Source organism: Lolium rigidum, unplaced genomic scaffold (genome assembly GCF_022539505.1).
Source record: "Lolium rigidum isolate FL_2022 unplaced genomic scaffold, APGP_CSIRO_Lrig_0.1 contig_38261_1, whole genome shotgun sequence".
NCBI lineage: Eukaryota > Viridiplantae > Streptophyta > Magnoliopsida > Poales > Poaceae > Lolium > Lolium rigidum.
The window spans coordinates 7,109-22,448 of NW_025900415.1; the positions used below are offsets into that span (position 1 = coordinate 7,109).

The 15,340-nt window shown below is 43.6% G+C and overlaps 1 protein-coding gene across 1 annotated transcript; it reads right to left on the minus strand.

Moving 5' to 3' along the window:
* Positions 1-8,974: 8,974 nt before the first annotated feature.
* Positions 8,975-13,477, minus strand: LOC124681270. Its single transcript, XM_047216203.1, has 3 exons — positions 13,445-13,477; positions 11,373-12,152; positions 8,975-10,997 (listed from the first exon to the last, which is right to left on the minus strand). Exons 1-3 carry the CDS (start codon positions 13,454-13,456, stop codon positions 9,411-9,413), a joined length of 2,379 nt encoding a protein of 792 aa, XP_047072159.1. The 5' UTR covers positions 13,457-13,477; the 3' UTR covers positions 8,975-9,410.
* Positions 13,478-15,340: the final 1,863 nt, after the last annotated feature.

The window sequence follows — 15,340 nt, forward strand, 5'->3', positions numbered from 1 at the left end:
TGATTTGCCGAGAAAACATTTGCTGGATTGGATATAGATGAGAATAGATAGAAAGATTCTAAGAGAGAATTCCTACCCAAACACAGCAGATCAAAACAATTCAGCAAACAACAATCATCTAACAAACATCAAGAAACATGGTTCAAACCCAAATAAACTAGCATGGTCATACCACAATTTGGTATGATCACAAACATCATTGCGATATTGTTGGCCTTATAAACTAGAATTAATGGTGGTCTTTTCTATATCTATCTTTAGTGCTTCAAGTTCCTCCTCTACTCCTTTGATGTATCTTTGGGTGTTGTGTAATTTGCATCACAGTCCTTCATCAAATCTTTGTTGGTCTTCCATGTAACACTTCTAGCAGAGTCGAAGAATATCATGTGAAGCATCAACCTCTCACTTCAGGCACAAGGTCATCATCAATCCTCTATTGATGTGTTTTCTAGAGGAAGGATATCTAAGGTAAGAGGAAATTCTTTTGAAGGTGAAGTAGGTGAGAATACTAGAAGTTCACAAGGCAAACAACATTTTAACAGAGATAATATTAGATAGATTTTTCATCCTAAGGTCTTCCTATTTATAATCCAAACCTAGGGTCACGAACCTACGGTCAACACAATGCTCTGATACCATCTGTAGCGACCTCACCTTTTTAGGGTGCCGATCTCTGTGCGTATCTGTGCTAGTCCCTGGATCAATCGCTAGCACACACAGTACAAGATGTAATACCAAGAAACAAAGGTCTTTATTACATCGCATGATCCAGAATTTATATAAAGGAATACAAATTGCATAGCACAAGGCTAGCATATCACCAGAGTTTCACAACGAATAAACATAGACAGCATGGAGTCCTTCGTCTTCATGTGCCACAGGCGAGCATGTTAAGGATAGACTCGTAACCCTAACCATCGTAACTCACTCGTCTTTCAAAACATCTGCAACATGAAAAGTTACAGCCACGAATGGTCAATACATTTGAATTGTATTGGCAAGATGACACTATGGTGGACTCAAATGGCATCCTACACCTACGTGCACATCTGGCAGGTAGAGCTCAGGTTCATTTTGCATAAAGCCAACTTTTCCCTAACATTTATCAAAATATTTTCTTTCAATCTAATTAGCAGTAACATTGGTAAAACCCCAATGTACCAAATTAACAGTAGCATTGGTAAAGCCCCAATGTACCTTCCTACCCTTGTTCACCCATTCAAATTTTATTTAAGAAATTGGGATGAGGAGATCTTCGAACAAGGACTTGTCAGTTCGCTCAAGTTGTCCATAACCGGGGACACGGCTAAGTACTTAGATTTTACACTCTCGAGAGGTTGTACCTTTACCCACATGGCCAGGTCAATCCTTCTACCTCGATGCACATTTTGCTCAAAGGACAGGTGCAGACCGTGGCCGAGACCTTCTGTGTGCAATCACCCGAACCATTCCCTAAGGGCCACGTTACACCTACAGTATCCCTCTACCACCACCTGGCCCCTAGGATCCGGGTTCATACAACATACTTTGTCAAGCCAGAGCCATAGTAGCATGTGGTTGTACGTGAAGCTAATGAGCAAGGTTGTCTACAATCTCTTTAAGCCTGGGTGACTTTCCGTAAGTGTGCACTAGCACCAGGGTCTTGCCCCCTGATACAGCCACCCTCTCCATAACTCCACCATTCACCCAGGTAATTCATTAAACTTACTTGTTTTTTCTTAACCTCTATCAAAACATTTTCCATGGCATAGCAGGTAACAACTAAATTTAATGGCGGCTAAGGGAGTCTAGGAGTGGTGTAGCTAGACTACTAGGATTTAATAGCAAGCAAAAAGCATAAACCCTAGACATGTCTACTATAAAAACACTACTATGCAAGAATTTAAAACTGGGACTTTTGGTGTGTGTCACTTGCCTTGGTGAGAGGAGGAGTTGGTACACAACCACAATCTACAAACAAAATTTTCACTCCATAAACACATAGCAACATATAGACAACCACAAATAAAATATGTATGCAATATGTGGATTAAACATGAACGACACACTTAACATGTTCTCTGGTTTTCAACTATATGCATGATGCCATGGTAAAATTTTAGTGTTGAATTAAATCATTGAAAACATTTTCTTGTTCTAGAAAAGTGCTTTAACGCTAAACGACATAATACAAAGAAATGATATAGGAAACGTTTCTCTTGTTCTAATGCTACTAATAGCAAAAGGAATTACTTAAATATATTTTGTAGAACTATTTATAAGGCTAAAATACTTCAATTGAGTTTCTGTAAAAACTGTATACAAACATGATGCAAAATTTGAATTTATTTGTACTAATATAATCTATTAAATTTTGTGAGTACGTAGATATCCTATTTGTGTGATTTAGATCTGTGGTTCAAAAGATATGGATTTTTAAAGTTTCTACGTTAATCTGTTCAAACTTACGTAAAAACTGAATTAGTAAAAAATAAATACACTAGCAACTTAGACATATCGCGTGTGGTCGTGTGTGTCACTGGTTCTGTACGTAAATTAGTAGGAACATACTAATCAAATCAGAGCGTGGCTCATATTAAAGATTATTCTATTCTGATACTGTGATACTAAGTGTATATATAGGAATGGAAACAATTGGAGACGAACAGGATACTGGCACAGATGTTCGATGATGTTGGAAACCAAGGCGCGGCTACAGAGGTTGATGAGAACGTTGCTGAAGAGGCTTCTGAAGTCGATGTGTCACAGAAGGCCTACACGATGGCCATTCGGACACGCTGCTCTCCCCAAATCGCTCGCCGGAAAAACACTCCCGCGGACTGTATTGTTGGTCGAATGTGGCGTCGTTGCTGTGGTGCATCAAAATTCACGAAACAAAGTCTGAGAGATGCGCACGGAAGAAATAGGATGTTTGGAAGAAACTAGAGATCAAAAGATGGACCGTACTCACCGCAATCGACGATTTACCGCGACGGTACTGTGGACATGCGACGCAAAATTCGAGCAGCCTGGGGCTCTTTAGGCGTGCCGTTTGGGGGGAAATGAAGAGAAGAGAATGAATCTTAAGTAGGAAGAAACGGTGCGTCAAATGATGGCTTAAATCGCCGGAAATCAATTAGAGAGTAAACACAGAAACTGAAAGACGCAGCGTCGTGCAACTCCTCCGGTTCGTATCCAGCTTTGAAGAAGATGATGACATGGCAGTGGATCCCGCGTTAGAAATAAGAAGAAAAAGAAAGACGCAGGAAACGCACACTGCTGTGCTGCTACTCGTTGCTTGACGTCGCGGCGTGCGCGCGTGCGGGCCTGGCCAGGCTAACTCGATTGAGTAGCTTGGCTGGTGCCCCGCTCTCTTCTTTTTTTTTCTTCTTCTCTTATATTTAGCTTTCTAAAATAGAATTTGAAAATAATTTGAAAACCGAATTTGATCGAAAGTGACTCAAATTAAGTAAAATATAAATAAAATATCAGCGGATTCCTTATTCAATGAAGAATATTTTGGAACCTCTTTTAAAACATTTAAAAAAAATTGAATTTGGCACATAGGCCTATATGGCTTTATTTGCATTACTTCGGATTTTAGGTTTCTTTAACAAAATTTAAAATTTCATTCAAGTTTTTCCTAGGAAATGCAACGATGCCATGATGCTCATGAATGCAATGCACGCATTTAAAAACTCCATTTTTGGAAAATAGTTTTAAGTAACACAAAAAAAAATTATTTCATTGTAAATTTTAAATCAAGACAACCAACCAAGCTTAAATTTTATTTTTATTTCACATTCCAAAATTTGGAAATTTTTGGGATGTGACAGGGTTGTTGTATTAAGTGGGAGTTCATTAGTATTTAGATTAAAACTTAAACTAATTATCCTGAAGATAGTCTGAATTGTATTTTGAATTAATTGTAGAATTGACATCCGTTATCTACCATGCGCTAGTCTTATAATCCCATAGGGCGGCGCGCCCCCCCCTCCAGGCCGCGCCCCAGTGTGGTGTGGGGGCCCTGGGTCTCCTCTCCGGCTCCCCTTCGGTGTTCTGGTCCGTCTCGGTGAAATAAGATGTTTGTTTTTTGTTTCGTCGAATTCCGAGAATATTGCCCGAACAGCCTTTCTGGAACCAAAAACAGCAGAAAACAGGAACTGGCACTTCGGCATCTCGTTAGTAGGTTAGTTCCGGAAAATGCATCAAAACGATATAAAGTATGGATAAAATATGTAGATATTGTCATAAAACTAGCATGGAACATAAGAAATTATAGATACGTTGGAGACGTATCACTTGTCCATGCCCTCTAGGCCCTGGCTTTTCTCTTCTTCTTCTAGATTCTTCTCTCCTCCTTCCCCGGATCTAGTTTCAGCTGCTCCTTGTAGTATATCTTGAGGTTCATACTTGCGTATGTGTGGCATATTTGCTTAAAAATTTGATAGTGGTTTGTTGCAAAATGTGCCAACTTCTGAGTGCGTAAAGTCATCATGATGACTTTGTTAATGTGTCATATGGCACATTCCCTTTACCCCACAATATACCTTGCCAAGTTATATCCATGTACTTGTCATCCCTTTAGTAACTTGACATCTCTTCTCAATCTTGTGATATAGATTTACATGAGAAACTCTTAGTTTGAGTCCTAGGTTTAATCCTACCTGAGTCACAAAGACATGTTTCCTGAATGAAATCACTCAAGAGGGATTAGAGAATATCACTACCAGTTACAGGGGTAAATTCCATCTTGGTAAACAATCCCACACAACTTTCTTCACAACTAACCCAAAATATACCTCCGTAACTACCTAGATACGGAGTAGTGTTTTATAGTAGGTTCACAACTCGGTTCGTGAGGACACTGGGTCCAAGAATATGGCACATACATTGTACTTGCGACTAAAAAATGACAACTTGCGATTTGCACCTTAAATTTTGTATGTTTGATTGGGTGAAGTCCTTTACCACAGTTAGTGCGATCAGATTGGCATCACCATTCTCATAACATATGAAAATTGGAGTCCTAGACTAGGCAATGATATGTTTTCCTATTCTTATCGACTAGCAGGACAATTTGCATAAGTATTAGATAGTATGTTGCTCCACATGTGAATCACGTATCTTGTGATACATAACATTGCAGATGTTTAAGGAAAACATAATAACTTATGAATACACTTGGAAATACCATCGCCACATGATTGCCTCTAGGGCATATTTTTAGGTAGTTCAGTTCCCTTGATAGATACTTGTTACTAGATGAAGATGTGGTAGTGTTATGTAGATCTAGATTGCTTGGTATTCTAGAGGGTCCTCTTTATATAGTCATGGATAGGTGAGTGAACGTCTTCAACTATGTCGAAGTTCTTGAGTCGCACAAATGGAAGTCGAATGCTCATGAGCAAGTTTTCATGTTTCCTATTTTGTTCTTTAAGTTATTATTTTTAAACCCATCGGTTAATTATGAAGGGTTTTGGGATAGACCTTCTAGTACCTTCTCGACTATGAATGTACAGGCCCACCTTGCCAACGCGGGGTACACACCGCCGAGGTAGGATATTAGCTATCCATCATCAAGACCCCATCAATATTCATTATGAAGACATAATGATGAAATCATATGGATAACTCGAGAAAAGGTTGAATCCCGGATCGAAACTCTAGCATGAATTTCAAAACTCTAGCATGAATTTCAAGTCATAGATCCTCCTATGGACGATTCTTCATTTCCTTGACTTCATTGGTGAAGTCAAGGTCTTCGTGACTCCTTCAACTTCGATGTCGAAGCCGCAATATTCTTTGACTTTGTTGGTGAAATCATAGTCATCTATTGGTTTAGAAATCACTTCCCTATTTACCCCCAAAAAACTTCTATTTTGGAATTCAGGATTAATGTTTTCTTTTAAATGTGTAGACTACTTCAGAAAAGAATAGTCAACTTTTTGGAACTTCAAAAAAAATTCCATCATGTGGTCTATGACCAATTGACCATGCTCGGCAAGAAAACCTTGCACGATCAGCATAACTACGTAACACACTCTCTTAGAGCATCTTCATAGAAGGAGAAAAACCAGTCCCAATCCCTAAAAACCATTAAAGTCTCAAGAAAAAGGGTAAATATTGTGCTCTGGATGAAGGAGAAAACAGCTCCAATCCCTAATTTCTTTTGGGAGGGAGAAAGATATACCCCTTGCCTCCCTTGATATAGGGACTCGAGAGGGGCCTCCCAAAACCTAGCTACCACGCGAGAGACGCCAACCGCCTGCACTGAACCTTCCACCTTCCTCCCCTGAGTACCGTTGTTGCTTCCTTGCCATCCCCCAGCCAGACCTGACCGTCGTTGGCTTCCCTCGCTGTCCCGCCTCCCTCTCGCCGCCATTCCCCACCCCCGTTGTTTTTTTCTTCATAAATCGGGTCGTCATCTCGCTCGGACCGCCGCCACATCATAGATGACGAGATGATCGATTTGTGAGCTCCGCCGTTGTTCCACCTCCCTTAGTTGTTGGTACCACGTTGCCTCCCTCATATCGGCCGCCCACGATCGTCGCTGCCACGCGGGAAGTTCCCTCGCCGCCTCCCACAACCTCCAACGATTCTCGGACTCCAACGTCATTGACCGGTGCACTCCGCCACCCACATTTGTCGGCCTCAACATAGAAGACCTTCAGTAGGTATGTGGTCGCCCAATGAAGGTTGGGAGGGCCTTGCACGGCTACGATGTCACCGCATATCGCACCCTACCGCACGGAACGTGCTCGACGTATTGTTTCGTTGCCGTCTATGCCGCATGGAGATGCCTCTGCACCGCCGCCACAACGAGAGCTCCACCGGCTACCGCGGCGTTCAACTACGGGAGTCCGGCCGGCACGCGGTGGAGATCATGTCGGACCACAAGTGGATTTGGCTTGGCAAATTCGGCAAGGTATAATAAGCCGCCCGCGCCTATGACGCCTCCGCTTGGAGTTTTGTCTGGCCGAAGCGGGAGTTGAACTTCCCGGATGTGGAGAGCCTTCATGAAGTGGACTTCTTAGTTCCTGAGGTACGCTTCATGACCCGTGAAGAAGGGAAGGAGCACAGCCTCGCATGCGGCAGCTTGCTGCCCATGAGGCCGATGAGCTCGCCATGGCAAGGTACATAGAAGCTCATCTGGAGCACATGTAGGCGGAGTTAGAGTTCTTTGTTGCGAGGGACGCAACAAAGAAGAAAGAAACTCGAGGAGGAAAAGAAGCAAGACGATGTTGGCCCCTCGAATGTGAAGGAAGAGGAGGAAGACACCAAAGAACCATTCTATGGAGATGTTGATTGGGATGGCCTAGTGTGCGGGGGAGGTCTCTTGTTGCTTCTTTGTTCGAATATAGAGACCGGGATGGTAGGATTATCGAACTATAACGTATGATCGATGTTTAAATGTATCGTAGGAGTATCGAACTATGTAGAATTTCTTTGTTTTAATGTGTGAAATGTTCTATGTTCGAATGCGTTAGCCGAACCCTTATTTATAGTACTTATAGTTTAATGGTAGTCATAGATTTATTCATATATTCATAGGTACGTAGTCAATTGCAAAATTTGGGGACTGCAGCTTTCTCCTGTGGTATGTGAATTCCCAAAACCTTCCCTCTCGGCTTCCAAACCCACTTTTTTGAGATTCGTTTTTTGGAGATGCTCTAAACAATGTTGACAGACAAAGACGGAGCAACTTCAGAGAGGCAACTAACCCCTCCGTTAGATAGATGAGATTCTGGATAAATCTGCAGCGCTTATTATTACAGAACTTTCACTTGTCTCTCAAGAAAAAAGAAGTTCAATTCGTGATAGTAAGTGGCATTATATTGATCCAAAGCAAGCAGTATTTCACTCTCGTTCCAGCTAGAGGAAAGGTTCATACTATCTCCGCTACAAAAGTACATATCCCATCGGTGTTCGTCGGCGCTGCGTCCCTTGATCCTCAACCTCAAGACTGGCAGCTGCGCCAACGTCGCCACCGACTCAGCCGATCTGACGACTCGTCGAGCAAACGTGCGCGGTGTGGTGGGGACGTTGGGTTTGAGAGGGAAGGACTTCTTTTATTTTGGGTTTATTTTTGACTTGGAGAGGGAAGGACTTGGCATATCTTTTTGCCTGTGGTGTGGTCGATTTTGTTGAAAGGTCAAATGGTCCAACTGGCAAGCTAGACATGGTTATTGCGTGTTTCTTAAAGCGATATATCGGTATATTGGATGGAGGAAAATATATGTGCGTCTAAAGGATATCAGCTCGGAGCCGCTTTATCTAACAGTCTACGTCTGGGATGTACCCTACATGTACGAACACAACAATGCGGCCGGTGCGCCGAGCTTGACATAAACTCGAGAAGATATATGCCTGCTACTTGCATGCATAATAGACGATCGTCTACACTTGTATTTGCTGTCAACGTCTCTCAGTTCTGCGTGGCTTTGACTTCTCTTGAGTGCACCTTTTTCCCCTTTGTGCATGGACATACAGTATATATACCTCATGATTTATTAAAGCAGCACTGAATTTCTCTCTCTCTCTCTCTCTCTCTCTCTCTCTCTCTCTCATTATACATAATATGCTACTCCATTTTGTTGACTCTCCCTCTATAAAATATACGGTACTCCGTTTTTCGTTGGCATTAGCATGACTAGTGCTCTCCTTGGTCAATTCCTTGGTAGCCATGTGACAAATCCAAATCTCGGTATGGTAAATCAATTAGTATGGAGCCACCACCGCTAGTTGGCTAGGCACATGTATTTTGACCAAATGTTCCAAGCATTTTACCTACCAAGCCTGTGGGATACAAGGCAGGCTTTTGCAGTAAAGTATACGCGTAAAACAATAGCCAAACGCCCAATCCTTCTTCGCATCCAACCTGAAAGCCACAGGTTACTTGAGGCTAGCTTGAGTTCTGTCTGTACCTTTATCTGCTGCCTTCACTTACAAGGAAGCTATCAAAGGTATCCATTAAACACATGAACCGGTCAACATTATGTTCATCTTTCTTCTCTATTACAATTTTGGTTTTGCACAACTTGATGGGCATGAAACCCCTTTAAACTAAGCACAAACAAGATAAAATTACAAACTCTTTCTCGCGCACCTTGCATCCGAGTTTCCAGAAAGGAAGGGGAAACAAGGTGTCACCGAGCACCATGCATATGTAGAATAGTCATCACCCAATGCATGCATTCGAACATGAAGCAATGTCGATGTCCTCTAGATGAAATGGATTGGAAGATTCCATGTGATGACCGATGTTGAGAACCTCCCATTGTGAAATCCATCACCGCATGAAACGTCAGAAAGATGCTATTTGATCACACTTTAAAGATACCCGAGCCATGCAAGCCGATCTGCTCATCATTGCACTTCAGCCTCCAACTAAATGGGTTCCTCTGTAACCATACTGGAGATGTACAAATTCAGTCCTTGTTCTTGCGAGCCCGCTGAGGAGGCCTTCTTGTCCTCAGACTTCCGGCTTCACCCTTGCGCTTTGTACCTCCGAGGAGACCAAGAGCAACAGCTTCTAGAGCTCTTGCGGTGGGTGCCCGAGTTCTGGTTCCATGCCTTGGCTGGACAGTCAGATCATGTTTCCCCATGGCCTCCAAAACATCAGGAACTATCTCGCTGTTTGAAATGGAAGTAGCTACACCTTCATTTTTCTGCAGGCAGTTGTGATTGTCTAGCGAAGTCTCCATGCTAGCCTCATCTACTGTATGAAACTTTCCCTCTGATGACTTGTCCTCATTTAGATTGGCCACATTAAGTGATATGCCGTTGGTAGCAGACTTTGCAACATCTGCTATCTCCTCACATGGCTTCCCTTTCGTGGAGAAGTTTTCGAATGTTCTGGTTTGGAAACTACCACCAAGATCAACAACGGTTGGCTTTAATGAAGCGGATAGAGGCTTCAATTTGTTTCTCTCCAAATCATCAGCATTTCGGAAAGAAAAGCTGTGCCGGCTGGTATGGACATTGCTAGAGCTAGCAAATCTTCTGCTCTTTGGGGATAAATACACACGTCTCCCAGCTTTCGTTCCAAGTGCAGAGAAGCATGCCACATCTACTTCGTCACCATTACTATTAGAAATGTCCGAGTGCTGATCATCAGAAGAATGGCCATCAACTGGAGAAACAGACCGTGGTGCAGTCTCCATGCTTTGCAACAAATTCACCAGGGAGGTTGTACCGTAAACTGATTCCATTTCGATGTTTTTCGCACGAGCTGACTCTCGTCCATGATATTCCTGGTCATCTGACATGTTATCACCACTATATTGCTCCTGAGAGGAACTGTCACTCGACATATTATCTGAATACTGTGCAGGTCCAGAACTAATATCTGCATCAGCGGGTAAGCTTCTCAGTGCCCTCACTTCGAAGGGCCCTTCCCCTTGGACCAAGCTAGTATCAATTACTGTGAACACCAGAAGCTCCATATCATCATTCAGAGGACCATCTTGGCTTGTTGTCCTAGCATTTTTATGAGCTGATGCACCATTATCTGTACTATCAATCTCTAGCTCAAGAAGAGAGGGATCTGTTGCCACTTTCTTAAGGACGTCAGTGGTACAATCGAAATAGTGCGCGCCTTTAGTGAGCTTCTTTCTTGAGAATTTTTTGATACCAGGCACTATAAATACAAGGCAATTCTTAGCTGTGCGGACGTCTTTTGGCTGCTCTGAATGCCACCCTCTTGCAAGCAAACGGGGCCAGACAGCTTCCCAAAAAAGATCATTTGATTTTGCCTTACTTCTCCTGAAATCCCCTGTTAAGAACTTGATTATGTCTTCTGTAGCAAGCGTGGAACAATCTACGCCTTTAGCCATGTTGGCAGAACCAGATAGACCTTTGCTTGCTTTGGATGTGTCCTTAACAAATCCCGTCAAATCATCCTTCCCTTTACCAACCGCAATGACATCAACAAAAGTTTCTAGACCAATAGTGGATTTTAGAGTGAAGACACATTCCTCTAAAGATGTCAAGTCATCACTGAAGGACTTCAAAACCTGCAATATTCAAAGTAGTTCAGTTCTCAGCCATGATGTATAGAACGATGATACAATTATATCATTTAATTTTGGAAACACTTTGTGTGTGAAAAAAGGTTGGTGGTATGAGCATGATCAGGGAATCATGCTGAAAAACTAGTGAAGCATGAAACTGAAATTAGTCGTCCTCTTCTGATATTACACTGAGCATTGTGCCCCAATCTGTAAGATCTCTAGTGACACCAATATAATCTTATCAAATCATGAAGAGACTTACATTTTGCACTATTCCATATCCCAAAAAACAGTTCACAGCAGTAATTTAGCATGAGAGAGATAAGGTTAACAAAAGCGAGAGAGAAATTAAAATCAACATTCTATCAAAATGCATACCTCAACTAACGAATCATGAGATTCTTTGGATAATTTAGATTTCAAACGAGATATAAGCTCCTGCTGCCGGCGACCGGTAAAAATGCTTTTCCCAAGAATACATCTAGTACTTCTTGTCTTTCTACAGTGCGACCATCGTTTGTACGCATCTCTGTTGTAGAACCTCCCATAGTAGTACGAAAGCATGTCCGCCACAGTCTTACTCCCTACAAACTTGCTCAACAGGTTGAGATCTTTACCAAAAATGTGCAGTCCAAGAAGAAAGCATTCTTCCTCTAGATCACTCCAAACAGAGGAAGATAAGCCAGGAAGTAAAGCAGTTTTTTCTTTTTCTCTTTGATGCACCATTGTCTGGTCAGTGAGGAGGCTGCGGCATTTTCTAGTGAAACATAGAACCGGCTTTTCACCAGAGACTGGATTGCTCGCAGATTCAGTTTGACCTACTGGCAGCACATCATGAGGATCCAGATATGGTGAATCGCATTCACTTGTAATATCTTCCTTCTTATTGACTTCACTTTGTGGATGGCTTCCCCGTATGATTGGTATAGCTGATGCAACATAACCAGGATCATCATACACATGAAACTTGCGAGTGTAGAGTGAGCTGGCCATAAGATGACGGCGTTCATCCTCTGTGGCTAGATTGGGGATTTCTGCCTGATGTGCACTTCCTATAGATGGGGCTATTGGTCGGTCATCGAGGCTGACATCCGAATCATGAGAATCTTGTAAAGACAAATGGTCATCACCACTGTCTTCTACCTGAATTATCTCTATCTGTTAAGAAATGGAAGTAAAAAAAAGGTCAGTTGTCAGGGAACATCAAACTGATACAATAAGAATTATTCATCATCAACACAAATAACTATTTTTTATGCATTTAGGAGCATGAATTAAACGGGAGAGCATCAGCAGCATATGGTCTGCTGTGTATGAATTGAACGCCTGAGAGCTTTCATCTTTTACAGAGCTTGCATGCATCTCTTAATCTCTACATGCATGATATATGCAGCATCTGTAATGTACTATATGCTACGGTAAAGTAAATGGCATTGCCAATTCATTACCTACTACAGCAAGCAAATGGATTAGAAATAAGTACTGCAACTAGACGAACTGCATTATGTAAACTGAAGTAGCTTATGTTGCATGGAATGTCTTTGAGTAAAATTGAAAAAAAAAAAGAGCTTTGTAAAGTTCCAAGCTGCACCAAATGGTCTGCGAAAGACTTGTCAATTTAGATATGGCAATGGCGAGATTAGAAGAAGAAACAGCATCCAAACAAGGGCCATGAGAATCGATGTCACCCAGCAGCCACCAATTCTATTCACACGTTACAATATCAACTGCAGACAGACAATGCAGGCAATGCTTATGATGTTTAACTATTTCTGATGAAGAGCTAGAGCTAAGCATAATTCACAAATTCGAATAAAACAGATTTTTTTGGTTAGATAAGTGCAACTCTGTCGTGACAGACAGATTGGATCTCTTCTCAGTATAAAAAATATATAATCAGCTGCTGGAATTAATCACTGCACCATAACTAGCTGGGAGATATCATGAACCTGACGATGTAATAGAGAATCAAATTCACAATCACTGCACCCGGTAGCAACCCTACGAATCTGAGGAGCCCGAACACACGAATCGTGCCCTGCAAATCTCAGGCAGGCAGGCACCACCCTGACCCACCCAATCTAACAGACGGCCGCGCATCCCATGGAGTGCGACGACGGGCACGGCCGACTCGCAGAGAACCCGAGCGTGGAGGCCGGAGCAGCCAAGAAGGCGCGTCGGCCGTAGAAAGCAAACCCCCGTGCCCTCCTCGCGAGCGGAGCACGTCGTATCGTAGGGACGCAAACGCCGTCTCCGAAATCTGGAGGTGACGTGATCACGGAGGAAAACCAGCGCGGCGGAAAGCAGGAGCACGCGTGCCGTAGCGGCACGGCGCGGCCGCGGACCGCGACGGGCATGACCCGAAACGGCAGCCGCCACCCGGGCAAGCAAGGACGAATGTTGTAAACATGGAAAGAAAAACAGAGCGGAAGCGAAGCGAAGCGACAAACCTCGGGTTCCATGCAGCCGAGCCGCCGCGGGGACCCGCTCGACGAAGTTTCGGGGCCGCCGGTTCTCGGTGGAGAAGAGGGAGACGGAAGACACGGGACGACGACGACCGGGAGGAAGAGAATCTGGGGCGGTGACGGCGGCGCGGATTCAGAGGGCGAGGCGCGGGCGGGGTGGACGAGCAGCGGAGGAGGACGGCGGGCGGCGGGGGGAGGAGGAGGACGGCGCGTGAGGCTTTTGGGAGGTGGTTTGTTGGCACGCAGTCGCGAGGAGGAGGAGGCCAACAGGGGCGGGGGCGGAGGCGGAAGACGGGTAAGACAAAGAAAAGAAAAGCAGGGCGTCGGGCGTCGGTCTTTAAAGGACAACAACAAGCAAGGAGAGGGAGAGAGAGAATCGGTGGTGTGCTGAGAACGCTCGCTCTCACGACGACGTCGTGGGGCTTGGCTCGGCTGGCTGGCTGCCCGTCTGCGTGAACCAGTCGCCCTGGATGCAGCTTTCCATCCTGGCCCTACGTTCAAGCCACGGTGCATCCGCACCGTCGGGGTCCAGGTAAGAGCGATTTTGGAAAGTATTTTGTTAGATTTCTCATCTGCAATAGTAAGGGCACCTGGTAAATGATGATCTCACATATTATCTTTTAGATGGAGTTCTTGTTTCACCCTACACGCTTTTCATCAGTATGCGTGCCCACTGTTTCGAGCGATCTATTGATTGTACGCCATCGCTTATTAAATCGGAAGATACGCATACAAGCCCATTTAATTTCGATTTGAGAACGGTTGGTTCCAGATACCTCGTCTTGGAATTTTTGTGGAAAATAATTATTTAGGATATCGACACGGTCGAAAAATGACAAAATGCGTTGATGAGGGCGATTTGTCGTATGTAATCCTGCGGTTGGTTGTTCTCCTTGGTGACCTGGAACCTCGTTGCCCGCAAAACTTTCTAGTACAGAGTCACCTTGTTGTGGACGAAAGGTATACTTTTGTTATTCTCCCAAGCGGTTCTCCTTTGGTTCTCGACGCTCTGACTTGCTGCTCGTAAAATAATCGTTTGGGAGATGGTACAATACACTAGCACCACAGGGCAGCTTAGAGGCGATTATCGTTTATAGGTCTTAGACGATTCTTGTATCTGGCTCAAAGTCTCGATCTCTACCGACATGCCACACTGAGACGGCTTTAGTTTCGGATCAAAGAACATCATGAAGCAGCACAATGTTGTGGAGGAACAACTCCACTATGTTGCTACAATGTGGACAACACGATTGTTGAAGGAACCACTTCAACGTGATGCGCTAGATATCGCTCTAGGGGCGTAATCTAGATATCGCTCTAGGGACGGGGTTGTCAAGAGCTCAGTCCAAAACTCTCAACACACAAGATCTAATCCAAGATCTAAAACAAGAACAGAAAGTTCTTTATTGATAGGTAGTGGGTACATAGTCCATTTTCATAGGTAGAGGTTCGACCTTGGTGAGCGCAGATTGCACACCGTTGGAGAACCCCAAGAGAAAGGTATGATGAGCACATTAGCAAGTTTTCCCTCAGTAAGAAACCAAGATTTAATCGACCAGTAGGAGAAAGGCGTGACTTCTGAAGGTGTTGCTAACTGACTAGTGGCAGGGCACACTACTGTCGTCAGCAACAACGTGGAACCTGCACACAACACAACCAAAATAATTTGCCCCAACTTTCACTGAGGTTGTCAATCTCACCGGTTTCGCTGAACAGAAAGGATTAAATGTATCGAGCGGAAGGAGATGTTTGCAATAAATAAAGAGAACAGAGCTTACAGTAAGTAATAGGAGCTAGATTGCAGCGGTTGAATTTATTAGTGTAAAGGAAAGGACCGGGGTCCACAGTTCACTAGAAGTGTCTCTCCATAAAGATAGATAA